At 42.3% G+C, this 20,702-nt stretch overlaps 1 protein-coding gene across 8 annotated transcripts in view; it reads left to right on the top strand.

Moving 5' to 3' along the window:
• Positions 1-20,702, top strand: part of AGAP1 (ArfGAP with GTPase domain, ankyrin repeat and PH domain 1) — a 502,402-nt gene that overhangs the window by 386,645 nt on the left and 95,055 nt on the right. For all 8 annotated transcript variants that reach the window (XM_073577586.1, XM_073577587.1, XM_073577588.1 and 5 more), the window contains 2 exons: positions 2,621-2,725; positions 13,321-13,489. In XM_073577586.1, coding sequence (XP_073433687.1) covers positions 2,621-2,725; positions 13,321-13,489 — 274 coding nt within the window. The remainder of the gene's footprint in view (positions 1-2,620; positions 2,726-13,320; positions 13,490-20,702) is intronic.

Below are 20,702 nucleotides of genomic sequence, written 5' to 3' on the forward strand. Positions count from 1 at the left end.
ACAATTCTTGAAACATGTTTAATAAAAGATTGTGAGACCCATCAGGGACATTGATAATAATGTGTGCAAACTGTAAAGCGCTGCGGAATATGTTAGCGCTATATAAAAATAAAGATTATTATTATTATTAATAATAATACTTCCCTTTAATTTCCTGCTTACACAAGGGGGCGCTCAGTGCAATGTGTGCTGCTACCATTGAACTCTATGGAAGTTCTCGCTTTTTTTTTTTTTTTTTTTCCTCCTTAAAGGGACTCTGTGAGCACAGAATCACTGTTGAAACCAAGTGCAAGCGGTCGGTGCTAGATCATTTTAAATACACCTTCCCACCTGCTTGGTTTCCCTCTATCTCTTTCATTCTGAGGATCTTTGAAGACAGAGTTGTCAATCAAAGTAAGGCCGGGATCACGCATGCGAAAAACACGGCCGAGTCTCGCATGTTAATACCCGGCACTGCTGTCGGCACTCGGGAGAGGAGCGTGCGGCCGCACAGCAATACATGGAGCCGCACACTCCGCTCCCAAGTGCCGGCGGCAGTTCTGGGTATTAACATGCAAGACTCGGACATGTTTCTCGCATGTGTGATCCCGGCTTAAAAGGGGATGTGGAGATGGAGGGAAAACAAGCAGGTGTATATAAATGACTGGCTCCACCATGAAGCACTGAGCTGGCGGGACTTAGTTTGAACAGTCATTTTGTGCTGACTGAGTCCATTTAATTGTGTCTGCAGGAAAGTGATCTGGCCCTACATCAGGAATCAGGTGTTTGAACCCTGGACCTTTTCACATCACAGCAGTGGCATTGTTTTTTCTTTTGGCGTCATTCAGGCATATGCGAGTTTTCTCATACATAGAAAAAGACTGATTTACCGCGTTGTTTTTCTTGTAGGCAAATAAAAAAACGTAAGTTTATTCTACTTATTACAATGTTAAAGGGAATCTGTCACCCCTTTTTTTGCCCTATGAGCTGCCGGCATTGACATCAGGGGCTTATCTACAGCATTCTGTAATGCTGTAGATAAGCCCCCGATGTAACCTGAAAGAGAAGAAAAACATGTTAGATTATACTCACCAGAGGGGGCGGTCCGGTCCGACGCCTCCCATCTTCATACAATGCCGTCCCCTTCTTCCCTTGCTGTAGTGGCTCCTGTGCAGTACTGCAGTGCGCAGGCGTCGGGAGAGGTCTGGCGCCTGCGCACTGCAGTATTCTGCTCTGCCCTCAACAGGGCAGAGCAGTGCGCCTGCGCCGGAGCCACGACAGGAAGGGAAGATGAGGACGGCATCGTATCAAGATGGGAGGCACCGGACCACGACACCCATTGGACCGGACTGCCCCCTCCGGTGAGTATAATCTAATGTGTTTTCTTCTCTTTCAGGTTACTTCGGGGGCTTATCTACAGCATTACAGAATGCTGTACATAAGCCCCTGATGTCAATGCCGGCAACTGATAGGCCAAAAAAAAGGGTGACAGAGTCCCTTTAAAAGAAGTCAGTCAGCAAGTTTTTGCAATGAATCGTAGAGCAGCATGATGTAGGGGCATTGAACTTGATTCCACAGATGTATCACTTACTGGGCTGCTTGGTATAGCTTTCATAGAATCCTGTTTTGTCTGTTGTAGTTGTAGCAGTGCTCAGAATGCTGAGCTGTGTATAACCCCGCCACCACCATGGAATCTCAGCTTCCTCTGTCTACTGTTCATTTTAGCAATCAGTGGCGGGGGCGGAGTTACACAGATCAGTTGGACTGCTTGGCATGTGACACCTAGTCCTCCAGTGATAATCTCCTGTTGATAACACACTGATTGTATTGAAACTACATCATGCTGCTGAGTATGTGGCACATCCCTGGAATCAGGATCATTATGTTGCTCTTAGATTAAATATCAAAAACCTGCTGACAGGTTAAAAATGAACGGCACACAGCACATTGCCTATGGATGGCATCTGTGTGCTCTTTGTAATTGTCACAGACTCATAGTTGTATGGGTGGCTGATTTTGATCCTTGACTCATTGCTAGACACACGATCTGCAAAAAAAAAAAACACGGTCATGTGAACAGTCCCATAAAGGATCTTGCATACATGTATTATACATGAAAAGCACCAAACTGTTATGTGATAAATGATCACCTGAATGAGGTTTTATTGTAAGTGCCACCATCTCTACATACATATACATTTCATTATTTCATTATCTGTTCGTTTATGTGGGGTGGATATATACTCGCTGATTTTTTTTAAATAATTTTTTTATGATGACAGATTTTATTGGACATTGCAGCAAAAATAAATACCTGCACTAATGGACTGTCCTATCATTGCTGTTTACACCTATGAATGGTTCTGATTGGTGGAGAAAGCTTGTAATCATATGGCAGGATAATAATGGAATCCATTGGAGTGATCACGTTCCCAATTTACATCCCGCAATTACTTTAAACGGGACAATGTACCATAATCTGAACGTCCAATCTCCTTCATGTCGCTGTGAAGTAATACATGATATGCTAAGCCTTAGTGGAAAGGTCTGCAGAGTTACCGCCCATGACCCTGCTGAATGCTACTGATACTGAATGCCCCTCTCTTGTTACCCCCTTTAACCTCTTGTCTCTCTTTTGTAGGGTATGCTACTGAAACGAAGTGGGAAATCCCTAAATAAGGAATGGAAGAAGAAATATGTAACACTGTGTGACAATGGAGTCCTCACCTATCACCCCAGTTTACATGTAAGTGCAGCACCTCTCTATATTCTACGTAGGACCATTTCCATCCACATCAGTGTTTATTGCTACAGTGGTTTTCCTACGGTGATAGTTTCTGGTTTCCGCATTCGGCTCCATCATCATCTGTTGCCCCCTCTATATAACCAAAGTCCAATGTGTCAACGTCTGCTGTATCACGATTTCACACTAACTACCAATACCGTGCCAACGTGTTGTTTGTTTTTTTTTGTTTAACGTTTTTGTTGACATCTGCACCATTGTTTGTTTTACTATTCTGTTATAGGAAATGAAAAATAAAAATACCAGTGTTGGGTCTGCCGCATGACAGACCCCGATAGGCAGTGGCATAACTAGAGTCCGATGGGCCCCAGTGCAAGATTTGGAGCGGGCCTCTTCAGATCCTGAAAAAAAAAAAAAAAATATATATATATATGATTTATATGTATATTATGTAATGTATGGTCCTCAACCCTGGTATACATATCCTTCATTTTCGTATACAGTGGCATGTAAATGTCTTGACACCCCTGGTCAAAATTAATGTAATTGTGAACAGTTTTATAAATAGGTCCTCATACCTGTAATGCGTCCCATAGGTATGGTGTGTCCCACTGAAGCAGCCGCCTTCCCGCCGTCAATCGTGTCTCTGAAGCATCTGTGCCCCGCCTCCCATAGCCATCCATCATGCCCCTGCTCTGCTGTCTGTGCCCCGCCTCCCATAGCCATCCATCATGCCCCTGCTCTGCCGTTTGTGCCCCGCCTCCCATAGCCGTCCATCATGCCCCTGCTCTACCGTCTGGGCCCCGCCTCCCATAGCCGTCCATCATGCCCCTGCTCTGGTGTCTGGGCCCCGCCTCCTGTCTCCTATGCCAGCGCGTACTCTGTGAAAACAGTTTTCGGGCATGCGCAGTGCACGCTGCCCGTGAACTGACATCAGGCGATTACGCCTGCGTGTTGTGGAGGCCCCAGATCAGAGGACTATAAAACATCCGGGCTCCTTATCTATGTACTGGTCCAATATTTGTTTCTCCCTCTCCCATATTGATAGTTCTGCTTCACGTCACTTGTCTTATCCATTGCATTTTTTCTGTGTTGTATTGTGCATAAATATGTGACTCTTCAGATTTTGTATTAGCCTGAAGAAGAGACCTGAGTAATCTCGAAAGCTTGCAATGTGTTACCATCTTTTCAGTTAGCCATTAAAAGGTATCAACTACTGAGGACTCTCAATTCTGAATAGGTTACTGAAGTAGTCATATCAAGGTGTGGGATTTTCAGGCCTCCTGCTCACAGCCATATTACAGCTCTGTGCAAGTTGTTGAAGTCTGTAAAATTTCAATCCAAAAACAAAAATTAGTGCTGTGTTCATCAGATGCTTTATTACAAGGATATTTCTACCCTACCTCCAAGGTCTGTTATTTCTGAAATGCAGAGCCACACAGAAGCGACATATGGTGGCATGTGGCGTGCCTACAGCTCCGTAGTATGGGGTTGTGAGGCCCTTTTACATTTAGCGATGCACCAGCGATCCGACGAGCGATCCGACCCGGTCAGGATCGCTGGTGCATCGCTAAATGATCGCTAGTGAGCTTTCATACAGAAAGATCTCACAGCGACGCAGCGCACGATACTCACCTTTCACACACAGCGATCCAGACGTCCACGCGTCGCTCGTCGTCACAGCAGGAAGCCCAGCAGGAAGCTGACGACGAGAAATGGAGCCGCCCAATCTCGCGTGATCAGCGATGGACAGCGGGGCAGCTGGTCGGAGGTAAGTATCACACATAGCGATATCGCTAGCAATATCGCTATAACGTCACAAAATCAGTGACGTTATAGCGATATCGCTATGTGTAAATACTAAACTGTGTTCCAAATTATTATGCAAAAAGAGTTTAGGAGTGATAAGGTTAGAATTTTTTTGTTTGTCATTTAAACTCATTGATGGTGATGTGTGTCAGGGCTCTTTATATCACTGAAAGCAATTGCAGATACCTGTGCAAATTAGTTTGGCAGGTGTGTCCAAATAAAGGCAAGACTACTTAGGAAGGCTGTTCCACATTATTAAGCAGTCTACATTTTTTGCCAAAATGGGAAAGAAAAAAGGATGTGTCGGCTGCTGAGAAGCAACAAATTGTGGAGTATTTAGGTCAAAGCATGACTACAATCAACATTGCCAAGACATTTCATCGTGATCATCGCACAATCAAGAAGTATGTAGCTGATTCCCAGCACACACGTGTGCGTGCTGATAAGGAAAAATTGAGGACTCTTTCCAATAGGCAATTGCGTCAGGTTAAAAGAGCAGCTGCAAAAATGCCTTGTCATAGCAGCAGACAAGTTTTTGAAGCTGCTGGTGCCTCCAACGTCCCCCGAACAACAAGATGCAGGGTCCTTCAGAGGTTTGCAGCTGTGCGTAAGCCATCCTGTCGACCACCTCTATCCACTGCACACAAGCAGAAACGGCTCCAGTGGGCCAAACGATACATGAAGACTGACTTCCAAACTGTTTTGTTCACTGATGAGTGCCGTGCAGCTCTCGCTGGTCCAGATGGATGGAGTGGATGATGGCTGGTTGATGGACACCCCATGAAAACACAGCTAAGGCGCCAACAAGGAGGAGGTGGAGTAATGTTTTGGGCTGGAATCATGGGGAGAGAGATTGTCGGCCCCTTTAGGATCCCTGAAGGGGTAAAGATGAACTCCATAATCTATGTGGAGTTTCGAAAACAGCACTTCCTGCCATGGTTCAAGAGGAAGAACCGTGCTTTCCGCAGCAAGATCATTTTCATGCATGATAATGCACCGTCTCATGCTGCAAATAACACATCTGCATCTCTTGGCTGCTATGGGAGGACAAACTTATGGTGTGGCCACCATCTTCCCCTGACCTCAACCCCATTGAGAACCTCTGGAACATCATCAAAAGGAGTGTCTATGATGGCGGGAGGCAGTTCACATCTAAGCAACAACTCTGGGAGGGTATTCTGTCCACATGCAAAACAATTGAAGCACAAACCATCCAAAAACTGACAAATTCAATGGACGAGAGAGTTCAGAAGCTTCTTTCGAACAAGGGGTCCTATGTGCAAATGTAACATCACCTAGAATAAAGTTTTGACTTGAAAACTGTTTGATTTCATTTTGTAATAAGCTGATAATGCTTATAATTTCACAAGTGACCATTTTTTTGTTCAAAATAAAAATAAAAAGGTTGAAAACTGCTGTGCATAATAATTTGGAACATGCATTTTGAGTGTTTCTTATTTTTAAAAATATACTGTTTTCATAGGCAGTTTGTTCAAAAACATTGCAATTATGCTAGAATAGTAGATGACTGGAAAATAACAATGACTGCAATTCATATAGGTAATTTAGAGAAAATAGGAGGAAATATTTTTTGCATAATAATTTGGAACACAGTGTACATGTGTGTCCAGATTGGTGCAGCAGAAAACTACACCACAATAACAAATTAGTCCACAGAAAAAAACTAAATACAAATACTTGCAGGTTTGCTGCTGTCTTAGGGCCCCGTCACACATAGCGACTCACCAGCGATGTCGACAACGATATCAACGTGTCAGGATCGCTGGTGAGTCGCTACATGATCGCTGGTGAGCTGTCAAACAGACAGCTTCACCAGCGATCAGCACCAGCGACGCCGAGCGCGCAGCGTCACTGTGTACTTTAGTGACCAGCGCGCTGATGCAGGGAGCTGGTAACTAAGGTACGTACACATCGGGTTTCTAAGGGATATGCGTCACTTAGAAACCCGATGTGTACCTTAGTTACCAGCTTCCTGCATCAGCGCGCTGGTCACTAAAGTACACAGAGGTTTTCTAAGCACCGCCCGGTGCTTAGAAACCCTGCGTTTACCTTAGTTACCTGCTGATCGCTGGTCTCCTGCCAGTGACACGCAGCGATGCGTGAGGGCCAGCGGGAGACCAGCGATCAAAGAAATGTCCAGGGCTTTCCAAGAGCGATTAGCGATACCCGGCGGGGGGGCCGGTCGCTGATCGCTGTCACACATAGCGATCTCGCTGGTGAGATTGCTGTTGTGTCACAAAACTTGTGACTCAGCAGCGATCTCGCTAGTGAGATCGCTATGTGTGACTGGGCCCTTATCGAATGCTTCTGCAGGGTGCTCTTTGCATGCCATATTCCCCACACCAAATCTACAAAGCAAACACATGGCACATGGTGAGTCTCCTACATTACAAGGGCTCGAGATCAGATCCCGCCATGTAATGTCAGGAAGGCTCATATGACTGGTCCAGGTCTGCTCTGGGCAGTAAATTTATGGTTCACAGTCAGACATCCGCGTTTTATCAGTGCGTTTCACAGATAGTACACGTACCCACTATAGTCTATGGAGCTGTTCATGTGTTTGTGTACATCGCAAAAAAATAATTGCAGAAACATGTTTGTTTTTGATCCGTGTTGCGATTCACAATTACCCATACAAATTTATGGGGCCATGAAAACCAGAGAGAGCACAAATTACCATCTGTGTACTGTCCATGTGCTGTCGGGTTTTGAATATTATAATGGTAGGAGAAGCTTTGCAGTTAATTTTTTTTAATCTGAGAAAATCGCTGATGAAACTCTGGTAAAAGCTAAAACACTGGTGAAAACTGGATCCAAAACAATGATAAAACTCCTGCTTGACAAAGGACCATGCAGGTCTGAAACATGTTGCCTGTGAGCGCAGCAGATATTTCTTTTTTGCCTTTTTAACTTTTGTGCTGTTGTATTCAACCATTTTTTGAGCCTATTTATACTACTGGATCAATAAAGCAATTATTTTAAAGATGATGTGAATGTCGGCTGTCGTTTGGACGATTACTGATGAAATGCAGACTCAGACTTTTTTTTTGCATACCAGAAAATTTACAGATGTCTGAATGAGCCCTTATTGGTAGGTGAATGCTTCCTTTCTCAGTTGCTTTGCATCTACTGATATAGTTATTAAAACCAAAAACAAATATCCTAAAATAAAAAAGTAAAAAAATAAATTGCAAAAATTGCATATAGTTATTACTTCAGTAGGAACTTTTCCTTTGCATGTAAGTTTAGGGTGTTTTGTATGTTTGTGACCTCCTGAGTGTGTCTTGGATGCCGATGTGGGTGCATTAAGCCTATATTTGGCATTCCATGTGTTGAAGTGTTAATTTGTGCCCTGGCCGGTGCATCCCGCTGGTTGGCTGGAATTAGAAGGCTTCAGTTGTGACGTGCCAGCAAACTGCCCCCTCCTCAGGTGAACAACTCCACGAGCTCTTCATTACATCCTTGTCAAAACTGAAAAATTCTCTAATCAACAGCAATCTGTCCGCGGCCCCCCGGACCGCTGGCGGTGTCCCCCCTCTCTATCTGCTCAGTGGCGCTCACGTCTCCAGGCTGCTGATTACATTAGGCTAAGCTGCAGAGGAAATGAACCGTGTCTTATTTAGGTGCAAGTAGCTCCCACGTAGCCGGGGCCTGGGGCACTTTTAGAGCATTTTATGGCATTAAAATTAGTGTTGCTTCCCTCTGTGCTGCTGCGTGTAATGCCTTAAACGCAATAAGCAAAAGGCGAGCGAGCCCCCGCTTCTCTCCCTGTTATGCCAAGAGGTTATGTTTTTTTGTTTTTTCTTTTTTTTTCCCCTATGTTGGAAAACCTTGGTCAGGGAGGGGCAGTACAGCCTAAGATATGGGATTAAAAAAAACACTTGTATTAATGCAATCCTGAGAAAATATCAGAAAAATGACCCTTGTGTGAGAATGTAACAAGGATCCAGATCCTAGCACAGCGAGGTACACTGGAAGTTATCCTGCACAAGCGTCCAAGGAGATGAAATAAAGGTACAATGATGTATGTACAACAGATGAATTATTTAACACATATGTCCATTTTATATACTGTACAGTGCAGGCGATGAATGTGATCAGTCACACAGAGGGGTATAACCTCTCGCCGTCTGTGGTATTGCCTTTCCCCATACGGTGGAGCCCTAGGAGAGAACCCCAAGTTGGTGAAGACACAGCAGACTGCAGCCGCTATTGTCTTATTTCTACCGTCTGCACCAGCTAATTGTTGCGGCTTTAAGAAACTGCCCTGGGGGTCTGATGAAATCTCTCTACTACCCTTCCTTACCCTGCGACGAAGCCACTTGCTCAAGTCTCCGAGCCAGGGCCCCCCATGATATGACAATCATGGGGTGCAAGACGGCAGCCAAACCCCGCGGAGACCCCACTCTCCCAGCAAAGGTCCCCCCCTCCCACCGCGCAGTGTGCGCCACTCTATCTCACCACATCTCATTTGCATCTGGGACATCAATTAGCATGTTTGTTGAGGCTAATTGAATGAAACTCAATCATAGCCCTTAATTGCTTGCCTATGTAAAAAGAAATCACATTAATGCAGCTAATTAAGTGTATGGCAATAAGATGCAACATAATTAGGGGGAAGCAATGTTAACCCTTTCCTTCTGGGGAGCGGTGGGGTGCTGGCAATGTATTGTAAGACAGTATATATGCCTACATCTGTCTCTGTGCCGCCTTCTGCAGTCTCTCCTGGAGGTAGAAGAGTTAACGATGGAAGTACAAAATGTCGAGAACTCACATTTTTCACACTGAACTTTTAGCATTTCGAGAATTGACCAAAGTGTCTAAAATTGTACTTTTGGTCCGTTTTCTGCAGAGATACGTTCTTCTGTATAGGGCCCGGAGGAGTTTACTATATCCCCAAATATCACATTTATGCCTAGTGGGGGGGCGTCTTCAGTTTATTTCTCTATACCGCTTCAGACTTTAGAAAGGCTCCTCTGCTCAGCATATATCCCATGCTGGGCCGCTCTCCATGCTGGAGGTCTCAGTAACCGTGTGATACGCAGGACAGGGGCCAGCTTCTCTCACTGATAATCTCCCCACTCGTGCGGGTTTATTTGTTTCCTATATTAAGAGATTAGCAACAGAGAGAGCAGAACATGCTAATAGCTTGGCAATTATGGCTTTTTTCTGGTTTTAGAGGGGCAGGATAGGGGCTTGGGAAGGGAGGGGGTTCCTGGAGTAGACCCCAGAGACTTGTTAAATGTTCTTAATCTCACAAGTGTCTGAGCTGCCTCCTTCTCAAGCCTTGTTAAGTGGCCATGTACCTTGATCTTCTGCTGTTTGCCTCTGATCAGTGATTTTGGATTGATGGTAGTTGAGGGAGAAATCTGCATTTGTGAACCAGGACACAGCCTATTACTGGTATTTACATGGCGAAATGAGGCCAGCTTGACAATGCGGCCCCTTCAGTGATTATTGAATACACAATACGTATGTGCAAGGAGAATATTCTAGATTTCTTTTGTTTCAGGTCAAGCGTACGCCATTTCAGTTGTTTAGGCCATTTATCTATTTAACCAATCTTTCTTGCAATGTCACACACAGTCTATTGCTCAGCTCTAATATATGCCCCTATGAAAAAATATATATTTAGTCTTAAAATAAAAATGTGTTTCAGCTGAGTTGTCTTCCTTTGTGGTTTTTTTTTTTTTATCGTATTCAGCCATTTTTAGCTGTCTTGACACAACAGCTGCTGAAACCCAAATGTTAACCACTAAGGACCATGTACTGACATAAGGGTTTTTACCCAGACCCCAGTGGTATACCAATCCTCTCCCACTAGACAACTGCATTTTACACTAGGTTTGCCCTTATATTAATAGACCACGGGTCCCTGGATGAATTGAGCTTCTGGTCTCTGAAAATATTACTATTCTTCCTGCTTCAAGGGCAGACTCCACATCCAATTTTTCACCATTTGCTCCAATCGTCCTCATTAAAAAAAAACAACAGAAACACTGAGAACCCTTGACTTGAGATTTGAGCTGCCATGTTTTACCTAAACAGATATCGTATATCCACGTTGCCTACTTTCTGCATAATAGGACACTTTCACTCCACTTTTTGCCATATATTCCCCTTGCATGTCAAAGGTACCCATAGGCCTACATTCAACCAGTTGCCTAATTGTGTCCTTGTAGCTTTTGTTAGGCTATTACACATTGGTATATATTTTTATTGCCTGTCTAAAAGAGTAGTCTGCTGGTCTATACAAAGGTGACGAATGCCATGGTATGTTTTCACTGAGCCATTCATCGGTAGTATACGTCAGGGAATTCCATTCCTCTGAATAATTAATATAGCATGCTACATAATAAAGAATATTAAAAAGATAAAGTTGTATATAGATTAATTACAAAAATCATCTGTTCGATCATAGCTGCTGTAAAAACATTGGTTTCAGTAGTGTGAATGCATTAAGCATTTTTTTTGTTCTTTCTGATTATGTATTTTATAAGCTTTATTTGAATAAAAAAAGATACAATATGTCACCTACCGGATTACAGAATGCAGTGTTAAAAACCTGGTCTATATCTTTAACCCCCCATAAACGATAGACTGTCAGCCGAACTCACTGTTACGGCAGGATCGGCTGACAGTCATGTATGGGGGGCTTCCTGACTCTTCCCCGAGGAAAGACTCTAGGCCCCGTACTTCAGGTTCCTGCAGAACAATCCTTTTGTTCTCAAAGCAGCTCTTGTAGAGAGCAGAGGAATTATCGGCCAAACGTTATTGTTATGGAGGAATTGGGAGAGAAGGATTGTTTGTCCAGCAGTTATGCATGGGGGGCTTTATGGGTGAATGTGTGGGGGGAAGAAAAGTGTTTCCAATTACTGGGTCGGCATTGGTACATGTATATCCAGATTTACCTCCATCGAACCTACAACTACTCAAGAGTCCAAAAAATGTAATGTAGAGTGCTGTTTCCAGTTATTTCCCCCATGTCTGCCTAGGAGACTTAAAGGAAACATGATGGTCTACAATAAACCACTTTGTCACCCCATCAATTCTGCCGATAGGCTGTCACCAGTAAAATCCTATTTGTGGTACAGATTATGCACTGCTGGGTCTCTACCACAAGTTGTGATTAATGTATAGCCAAGATGCTTTTGCTGCATGTTGTTTAATCCTATCTTGGCTACACATTAGTTATAGCATGCAGCCTCACCTCTAAAGCTGTGTTCACACACCGCGGTTATGATGCGGCTGGAAACTGAAAATGCCCTGTACCACTGCGGTCTTTCCATTGTTTCCCAGCAGAATGACTTAATCTTGCAGAGAAACAGCTGTTTGATCTGCAAAACCGAATGGCCATCATGGCAGTCGCGCTGTTCTGCAGGTGAAACGACTATTTCCCTGCAAGATTAAAGGGACTCTGTCACCCCTTTTTTGAGATATCATATAATATCATTCAATTGTGTGTCACATAAGGATTCTCTTAGTACTTTTGCTTCCCCCTGACCCCGCACCTTTCATGCATAAATACCTTTTTTATATCGGTTCAGATGTATGTAAACTGCCACGGTCCGGTCCGCTGGGCGGGGCTTATTCACCTGCTCCCCCCTCCCTGTCTTGCTCTACGCATTTCTTCTTGTGTCGAGCAAGACAGGGAGGGGGGGAGCAGGTGAATAAGCCCCGCCCATCGGACCGGACAGCGGCAGTTTACATACATCTGAACCGATATAAAAAAGGTATTTATGCATGAAAGCAGGGCTGTGGAGTCGGAGTCGTGGAGTCGGAGTCGGTGCTCATTTTGGTGGAGTCGGAGTTGGAGTCGGTATAAAATGGACCGACTCCTAAAATATATAATAAATTGGGTACAGTAGTTCAATGCAGGATGTGCTGAATATTTTTTCATAGGAGTTTGGGAAAGTTATGAAATGTCCTATAAATGGCTGTTATATTCCTGATCTAAGGCTACATTCACACACAGCATTTTTCCTGTGTTTTTTGAGGATACGTTTTTCAGCTGCAAAAGCTGATCATCTTTTTAAAAAACTGCATCAACTGAAAGGTTTTTGAGCTCATAGATAATGTTTTCAATAGCAAAAGCAGATTAGAAATCTGCTCTATCTATCCATTTATCCATATCTGTCTATCCATATCGTATCTGTACCAAAAAGAATGAAAACCGGGTAGTACACCAATATATATTCTGTTCTATCTAAATATCTTGATTATTGGATCATAAAAATGATTAAATGTCTGAGGTTCACATTGTACTACAATAAATTTTTCACTTAAATATAAGCAATATGTGTGGGAGTCGGAGTCGTGGAGTCGGAGTCGGAGTTGGAGTCGGAGTCGGTGTAAGGGAAATTGAGGAGTCGGAGTCGCAAGTTTGGCTTACCGACTCCACAGCCCTGCATGAAAGGTGTGGGGTCAGGGGGAAGCAAAAGTACTAAGAGAATCCTTATGTGACACACAATTGAATTATATCATTATATGATATCTCAAAAAAGGGGTGACAGAGTCCCTTTAAATGATTGTGCAGGAAATTGGTGGAAAGGCCACGGCAGCACAGGACTATAGTTATGCTTGAAGGTTATATACATGTGTAATAATTTTATTCAGAACACTTCTTGATGTTCTTGAAACTTAAGGCCCGCTGGTTTCTCTTTCTGTTTTTGTCACCTTTCATGTACTGTACATAACTCTGTAAGCATGTGCTAGCACCTATGTAAATGTGTTTTATTATCCGTCAAATAAAAATCCCTTTTTTTTAGGATTACATGCAGAACGTCCATGGCAAGGAGATAGATTTGCTCAGGACTACAGTGAAGGTTCCAGGGAAGAGGCCTCCACGAGCAACATCATCCTGTGCACCCATTGCCAGTCCTAAAACTAATGGTCTGACTAAAGAGGTCAGCGGTCTGCAGATCTCCCCAAATACAGGTATGGACTCATCTACTTTTGTAGAATAGTAAATTCAACCATTGGACACCCATGTGTGATATATGTGACACTGAGATGAGTTAGTGTAAATTTCATAGGTCGTGACTTGAGTTTTTGCTTTCTTTAGACCGCTTCTTCAGTTTTCCAAGAAGCTCAGCCATCTCTGTAATTCCCATAGAGTTTAAATGGAGTGACCGCACATTTGCTCAACAAATGCTGTGTTTAAACCCTTAATGACGGCCAGTACGTCTCTTTACTGACCTGGGATATAACAGTATAGTCTCTCCATACAGGTGACAATCGAGCATCTGTCGGCTGTCCACTATAGCTGACAACGTGCTGCGTTAGCCACGATCAATGTTAGCACTGTCCATATCTGTTTATCCCCTTAGATGCTGCTGTCAATAGTGACTACATCATATAAATGGTTAATGGAGTGTGGTTTCTCCCTCTTTATCCCCATCGGCACCCTGAGATCATGGTTGTGTGGTCCTGATGTTTGCCATGGCAATTCACGAGCAAATAGCGGCCTTAGAGATTGCCGCCTATAGCAGCCTGTTCAGAAGTTACCGACATTTAGGTGGTAAAAATACACTTTTTCATTCCTGTCATGTCACTTTGCTTTAATTCCTGAAAATCGCCTGAAGGGTAAATAATCTACCTGACAGCAGTTTTCAATATGTTGAGGGGGTGCCGTTTTTAAAATGGTATCACTTTTGGGGGATTTCCATTATATAAGACCCCCAAAGTCACTTCAAACATGGATAGGTCCCTAAAAAAAATAAATTTTGTAAATTTCCTTGCAAAACTGAAAAATTATAGCTACATTTTGAAACCTCCTAAAATGCTTACAAAATTAAACAGCATTTTACAAATGGTACTGATGTAAAGCAGACATGAGGGAAATGTTGTTTATTAATGTTTTGTGTGGTATGACTATATGGATTAAAGAGATAATCATTCATAGTTTGAAAAATGCAATTTAAAAAAAAAATTCTATCAAATTTCTGATTTTTTTTAATAAATAAACACAAAGCATATCGACCTAAATGCACCATTATCATAACTTATAATGTGCCACGAAAAAAAAGTCAATCACTTGGAGTTTTTGAAGCGTTCCAGAGTTATTATGATATAACTTTATATTGGTCAGATTTCAAAAAGTTTTACCTGGTCACTAAGGGGTTAAGCTCCTTGACATGACACCCTGGTTTTGGGGGAAGCCATGATCTAGGAACTGATTGATGGTGCTCAATGGTGGAATTATCATCAATTGAAAAGAGCCCATCCACATAACCCTTTGGCCAAGAACTATTCCTTCAACTTCCCCATAAACATTCACCTCCATTTAGCCAATCCTTTATCTCTTGTCAGTAGGAAGTTGAATTGTCATTTCCTTCTTGACACCTCAGTCGGAAGATTATTTTCAATTCGAAAAAAAGAATTGAGCATTGAAATTCCACCTGCCTGACATTCTTTCCGCCACATAATTTTTTTTTTTTTCCAAATTCAATGTTTATTTAAAGTTTAACATTTTGATCACAAAGTAGAAATAAGTCAGGTGATGGTAAGGAACATTAACTATGAAGACATATAATGCATACTGTGCAGTTGAAGAGTAGGGGATGTATTCCATCAACATCCATATCCTAATAAGGTGATTATCCTTCCATGTGTGAGTGAGCAGACCAGCGTATGATATAAATTGTTAAAATATGGTTACGTCCAGGACAATATGACAAGGTAGATCAGTTTGAAGCAAGGCGATATGCATCGGATTCTTGGAATTCAATCCAATCTCTCCATATTACACAGTATTTAACACCATCTACAGGTGATAAAGCAATCTGGTGTTCCATCCTATTGAGGAACGCAACTTCAGAGAACTATTCCACTAGGGTGAGTGGAGAGCTGTTCTTCCAGTGACGAGGAATAACACTTTTGGCTGCTTGTACAAGGTAGCCTATCAGGGATTTTGATATTTTGAGAAACTTATTGGTAACATTAAAAGCAATAAAGCCTCGGGTGATTTAGGGACAGATAGGCCAGCGATCGTCTTGATCAGATATCAAAAGGCAGACCATCACTTTTCCAAACAGAAATCAGGTGTGAACAGGTGCTTACTAAGAGTAGCTATCTCCAGGTATAACAAACAAAGTAGCGTTCTGTAGCACTATAGTATGCAAATATGAAATTTGAATTGCATTACTGCACTAGAAAGTATGAAAAATTGAGAATACTTGGTACATAAATTGGCCAATTCATGTGTACCCGGCAGCCACGATAAGGTAGTTATCGTTGCTGGGAACCTAACTAATGTAAATCCTCTCTTAAGGTACTGTCACACTTAGCGATGCACGAACGATCCCGACCAGCGATATGACGCGGTCAGGATCGCTGGTGCATCGCTAAGTGGTCTTTAGTGAGCTGCCACACAGGCAGATCTCACCAGTGACATAGCAGGGGTCGGGGGTCGCTACTTACCTGTCAGATGAGGCGATCCTGACGTCCTCCTGCCTGTGTCCACGCGTCGCTCGTCGGCGCCGCAGGAAGCTGACGACGAGAAACGATCCAGGACGTTCTCACGCGATCAGCGGGGGAGCCGGTCGGAGGTAAGTATGAGACAGCGATATCGCTAGCAATATCGCTATAACGTCACAAAATCAGTGACGTTATAGCGATATTGCTAGCGATATCGGTTAGTGTGACAGGCCCTTTAGACTAGGATCCTACTGTTATTAATAATGCATGTGGCTGAGGGGGTGTAGTGCTGAGTCAGAGAGCCTATGTATACAAATATCAAAAGACTGACTGTCACGTCTAAACAGGTGATTCACATTTGATAGATTCCCAGCAACGAGAATCAAGTGACCTACAAAAGTAATGGCAAATGGCAGCTGGGGTGATGTGCACGGCAAGGACAGTTCGTTACAGGCTCCTAGAGGCAGGTCTCAAGTCATGTAAAGGTAGAAAAAAGTCTTTCATCAATGAGAAGCAAAGGAGAGCCAGTCTGAAGTTTGCCAAAGACCAATAAGGATTGGACCATAGAGGACTGGAGTAAGGTAATCTTCTCTGATGAGTCTGATTTTCAGCTTTGCCCAACACCTGGTCGTCTAATGGTTAGACGGAGACCTGGAGAGGCGTGCAAGCCACAATGTCTTGCACCCACTGTGAAATTTGGTGGGAGATCGGTGATGATCTGGGGATGCTCCAGCAAGGCTGGAATTGGGCAGGTTAATCTTAGCGAAGGACGTATGAATCGAGCCGAATACAAGGTTATCCTGGAAAAACAGTTGATTCCTTCTGCTCAGGCAATGTTCCCCAACTCTGAGGACTGTTTTTTCCAGCAGGACAATGCACCATGCCACACAGCTAGGTCAATCCATGTGTGTATAAAGTACCTCCGCATCAAATCCCTGTTACGGCCAGCCAAATCTCCAGACCTGAACCCCATTGAAAACCTCTGGAATGTAATCAAGAGGAAGATTGATAGTCACAAGCCATCAAGCAAAGAAGAACTGCTTAAAGGGAATTTGTCACCCATATTTATGCCTCAAAGGTGCGGGGTCGGGGGGAGTCAAAAGCCCTACTTGAATCCTTATGGGACGCACAATTTTATGATATCTTTACATGATATCACTAAATATGGGTGACAGATTCCCTTTAAATTTTTGTACCAAGAGTGGCATAAGGTCACCCAAAAGCAGTGTGAAAGACTGGTGGAAAGCATGCCAAGACGCATAAAAGCTGTGATTAAACATCATGGTTATTCCACAAAATATTGATTTCTGAACTCTTCCTGAGTTAAAACATTAGTATTGTTGTTGTTTCTAAATGATTATGAACTTATTTTCTTAGCATTATTTGAGGTCTGCAAGCACTGCATTTTTTGTTTATTTTGGCCATTTCTCATTTTCTGAAAATAAATACAAAATTTAGTGCTTGGAAATTCGAAGACATGTTGTCAGTTGTTTATAGAATAAAAAAGAGCAATTTACATTTTACTCAAAAATATTCCTATAAAGAGAAAAATCAGTCAAACTGAAAATTTTGCAGCAGTCTCTTAATTTTGCCAGAGCTGTATAGTATGAAAAGAGCTTAGAGCACTGAGTCTTAATTTTTTTAAATAAAAAAAATCATGTGTCCAGTACTACATGAGCATTGTTATAAGAGCACTGTAGTATTATAGTACCTGTGATGGGGAGGGGGACTTTGTGAGAAAAATTGGGACAGTCAGCAGAATATTGGGACTTTCAGCGATACAGTACTTGCACATTTTCCAGACTTTATTAGTTATTTAGTTATCACTATAGTTATGCATTATTAATAGAGGATCGGTTACTACTCCTGTAACATTATATTACTCATGGAACTAGAATTCTGGAGTTTCTTTTAGCAGAATCCTCTTTTGTGCCATTCCTCTATTATTCCTTACCCCAAATTTCTGAATAAATTGATTTCGGGGTGTAATCAGTTGCAGGTACTTCCCCGATTGTCCACTCACTGCTTTCAGTGCCAGTCTGTAGGGATACACCATTTTGACAGCAGTTGTTGCTTTATTCAGGATTAGTCCATGGGCCGGCTGGCAGCGTTTCCCTCTAGACAGTATTTTACGTTGATTACAATTATACTATAATCCGAGCCTAAATCAGACTAGTCCACTGTAAAAAATTATGTTCAGTCTTCATTAATCAGTGCTGAGTTTTTAATAGGAAGAAACACGTATGAACTGTAGAAAGTCACTGGGACACTTGATGGGCTAAATCCAGTTTTATAGTGTTTTAGTGGAAAAACATTGTGTTCATGGTAAACAGAACGAATGATATTGACTTTTTTCTTACATGTATGATAATGAAATGCATGTAACTTTCTTATATGTAAGTAACAGTGGACATAACTTGATATTTAAGGGGAAGCGGTCATCAGAAAATGATTTTTGTTTTACATGGGCGCTTTTCTAAACAATTTTGGCAATGTTTTTTCTTTTTTTTTTGTCGTCATCTTTATTAAAAAAAAAAAAAATTCAAATTTAGTAATCTTATAATTTTCAAACTGGCCACTGGGTCGTTATTAAACCTACTGTTCTTCCAAGAACAGTTTACATGAGTTTCATTATCATCAGAGGCAGGATTACAATGACTGATAAGACACAGCATCCACCAATTACAATTGGCGATGTGACATCTGACCCTGCTCGCTCTCCTTTCTCAATGCCCTTTGCTCATTCGATGCTTCAATGGTAACGATCGAGTCAGAGTTTGTTCATTGTGGCTAACATCCATGTGTTGTTTCCTGACACAATAAGAATTAATCACTGGGTTTTTACCAGAATTCTGGCATAAAACACATTGAAATGTCGCAACATCTTTGCGCAGTTTGAAGTTATGCACAAGTTTTGCGGCTTTTTACATTTTTATGCCTTTTCCAGCCAGCTCAGCTTACTTTTAAATAAGTAGGCGGACCTGAGACAAGGTAGGACCAAGGGTGTCCGACTAATTCATGATAATTTTTTCTAGAAATGTACTCCAGTTCTTCACTGTAGTAACATTTTTGGCACTGATGCACTGCAGTTGAATAATACCCCAAATTCATTGAGGCGCATGCCACTTATTGAATTGGGCAAATTTTACTGCAGTTCACAGTTTACTTTACATCAGCACAATTTTGAAAACAAAATTTTTTTTTGTTAGGAAGTTATAAGGGTTAAAAGTTGACCAGCGATTTCTCATTTTTGCAACACCATTTTATTTTTACGGACCACATCACATTTGAAGTCACTTTGAGGGGTCTATATGATAGAAAATACCCAAAAGTGACACCATTCTAAAAACTGCACCCCTTAAGGTGCTCAAAACCACATTCAAGAAGTTTATTAACCCTTCAGGTGCATCACAGTAATTTTTTTGATTATTTAAAAAAAAAATGAACATTTAACTTTTTTTCACAAAAAAAATACTTCAGGTTCAATTTTTTTTATTTTACCAAGGGTAACAGGAGAAATTGGACTGGAAAAGTTATTGTGCAATTTGTCCTGAGTACGCTGATACCCCACATGTGGGGGTAAACCACTATTTGGGCGCATGGCAGAGCTCGGAAGGGAAGCAGCGCCATTTGACGTTTTTGGCTGGAATTGAGATTGGACACCATGTCGCGTTTGGAAATCCCTGATGTACCAAAACAGTGAAAACCCCCCACAAATTACACCATTTTGGAAACTAGACCCCCCCCCCAAGGAACTTATCTAGATGTGTGGTGAGCACTTTGAAACCCCCAAGGTCTTCACAGAAGTTTATAATGCCCGGGCATGAAAATAAAAAAATCGTATTTTTTCCACAAACATGATCTTTTAGTCCCCATTTTTTTTATTTTCCCAAGGGTACCAGGAGAAATTGGACACCAAAAGTTGTTGTCCAATTTGTCCTGAGTACGCTGATACCCCATATGTGGGAGAAAACTACTGTATGGGCACACGTCGGGGCTCGGAAGGGAAGTAGTGACGTTTTGGAATGCAGGCTTTGATGGAATGGTCTGCGGGTGTCATGTGCGTTTGGAGAGCCCCTGATGTACCTAAACTATTGAAACTCCCCACAAGTGACCCCATTTTGGACACTAGACCCCCCACGGAACTTATCTAGATGTGTGGTGAGCACTTTGAACCCCCAAGTGCTTCACAGAAGTTTATAACGCCCGGGCGTGAAAATAAGAAAATCATTTTTTTCCACAAAAATGATATTTTTGCCCCCAATTTTTTATTTTCCTAAGGGTAACAGGAGAAATTGGACCCCAAAAGTTGTTTTGCAATTTGTCCTGAGTAGGCTGATGTGTGGGGGTAAAACACTGTTTGGGCACATGGCAGAGCTTGGAAGGGAAGGAGCACCATTTGACTTTTTCAACGCAGAATTGGCTGGAATTGAGATCAGACGCCATGTCGCATTTGGAGAGCACCTGATGTGCCCAAACAGTGGAAACCCCCCCATTATAACTCGAACCCCAACACACCCCTAACCCTAATCTCAGCCCTAACCCTAGCCCTAACCCTAATGGGAAAATGGAAATAAATACATTTTTTTTTTAATTTTATTATTTTTCCCTAACTAAGGGGGTGATAACGGGGGGTTTGATTTACTATTTATGGCGGTTTTTATTTTTGGCAGCTGTCACACGCTAAAAGACGCTTTTTATTGTAAAAATAGTTTTTGCATCACCACATCTT

Source organism: Dendrobates tinctorius, unplaced genomic scaffold (genome assembly GCF_039654945.1).
Source record: "Dendrobates tinctorius isolate UK_male_01 unplaced genomic scaffold, ASM3965494v1 ptg000056l, whole genome shotgun sequence".
NCBI lineage: Eukaryota > Metazoa > Chordata > Amphibia > Anura > Dendrobatidae > Dendrobates > Dendrobates tinctorius.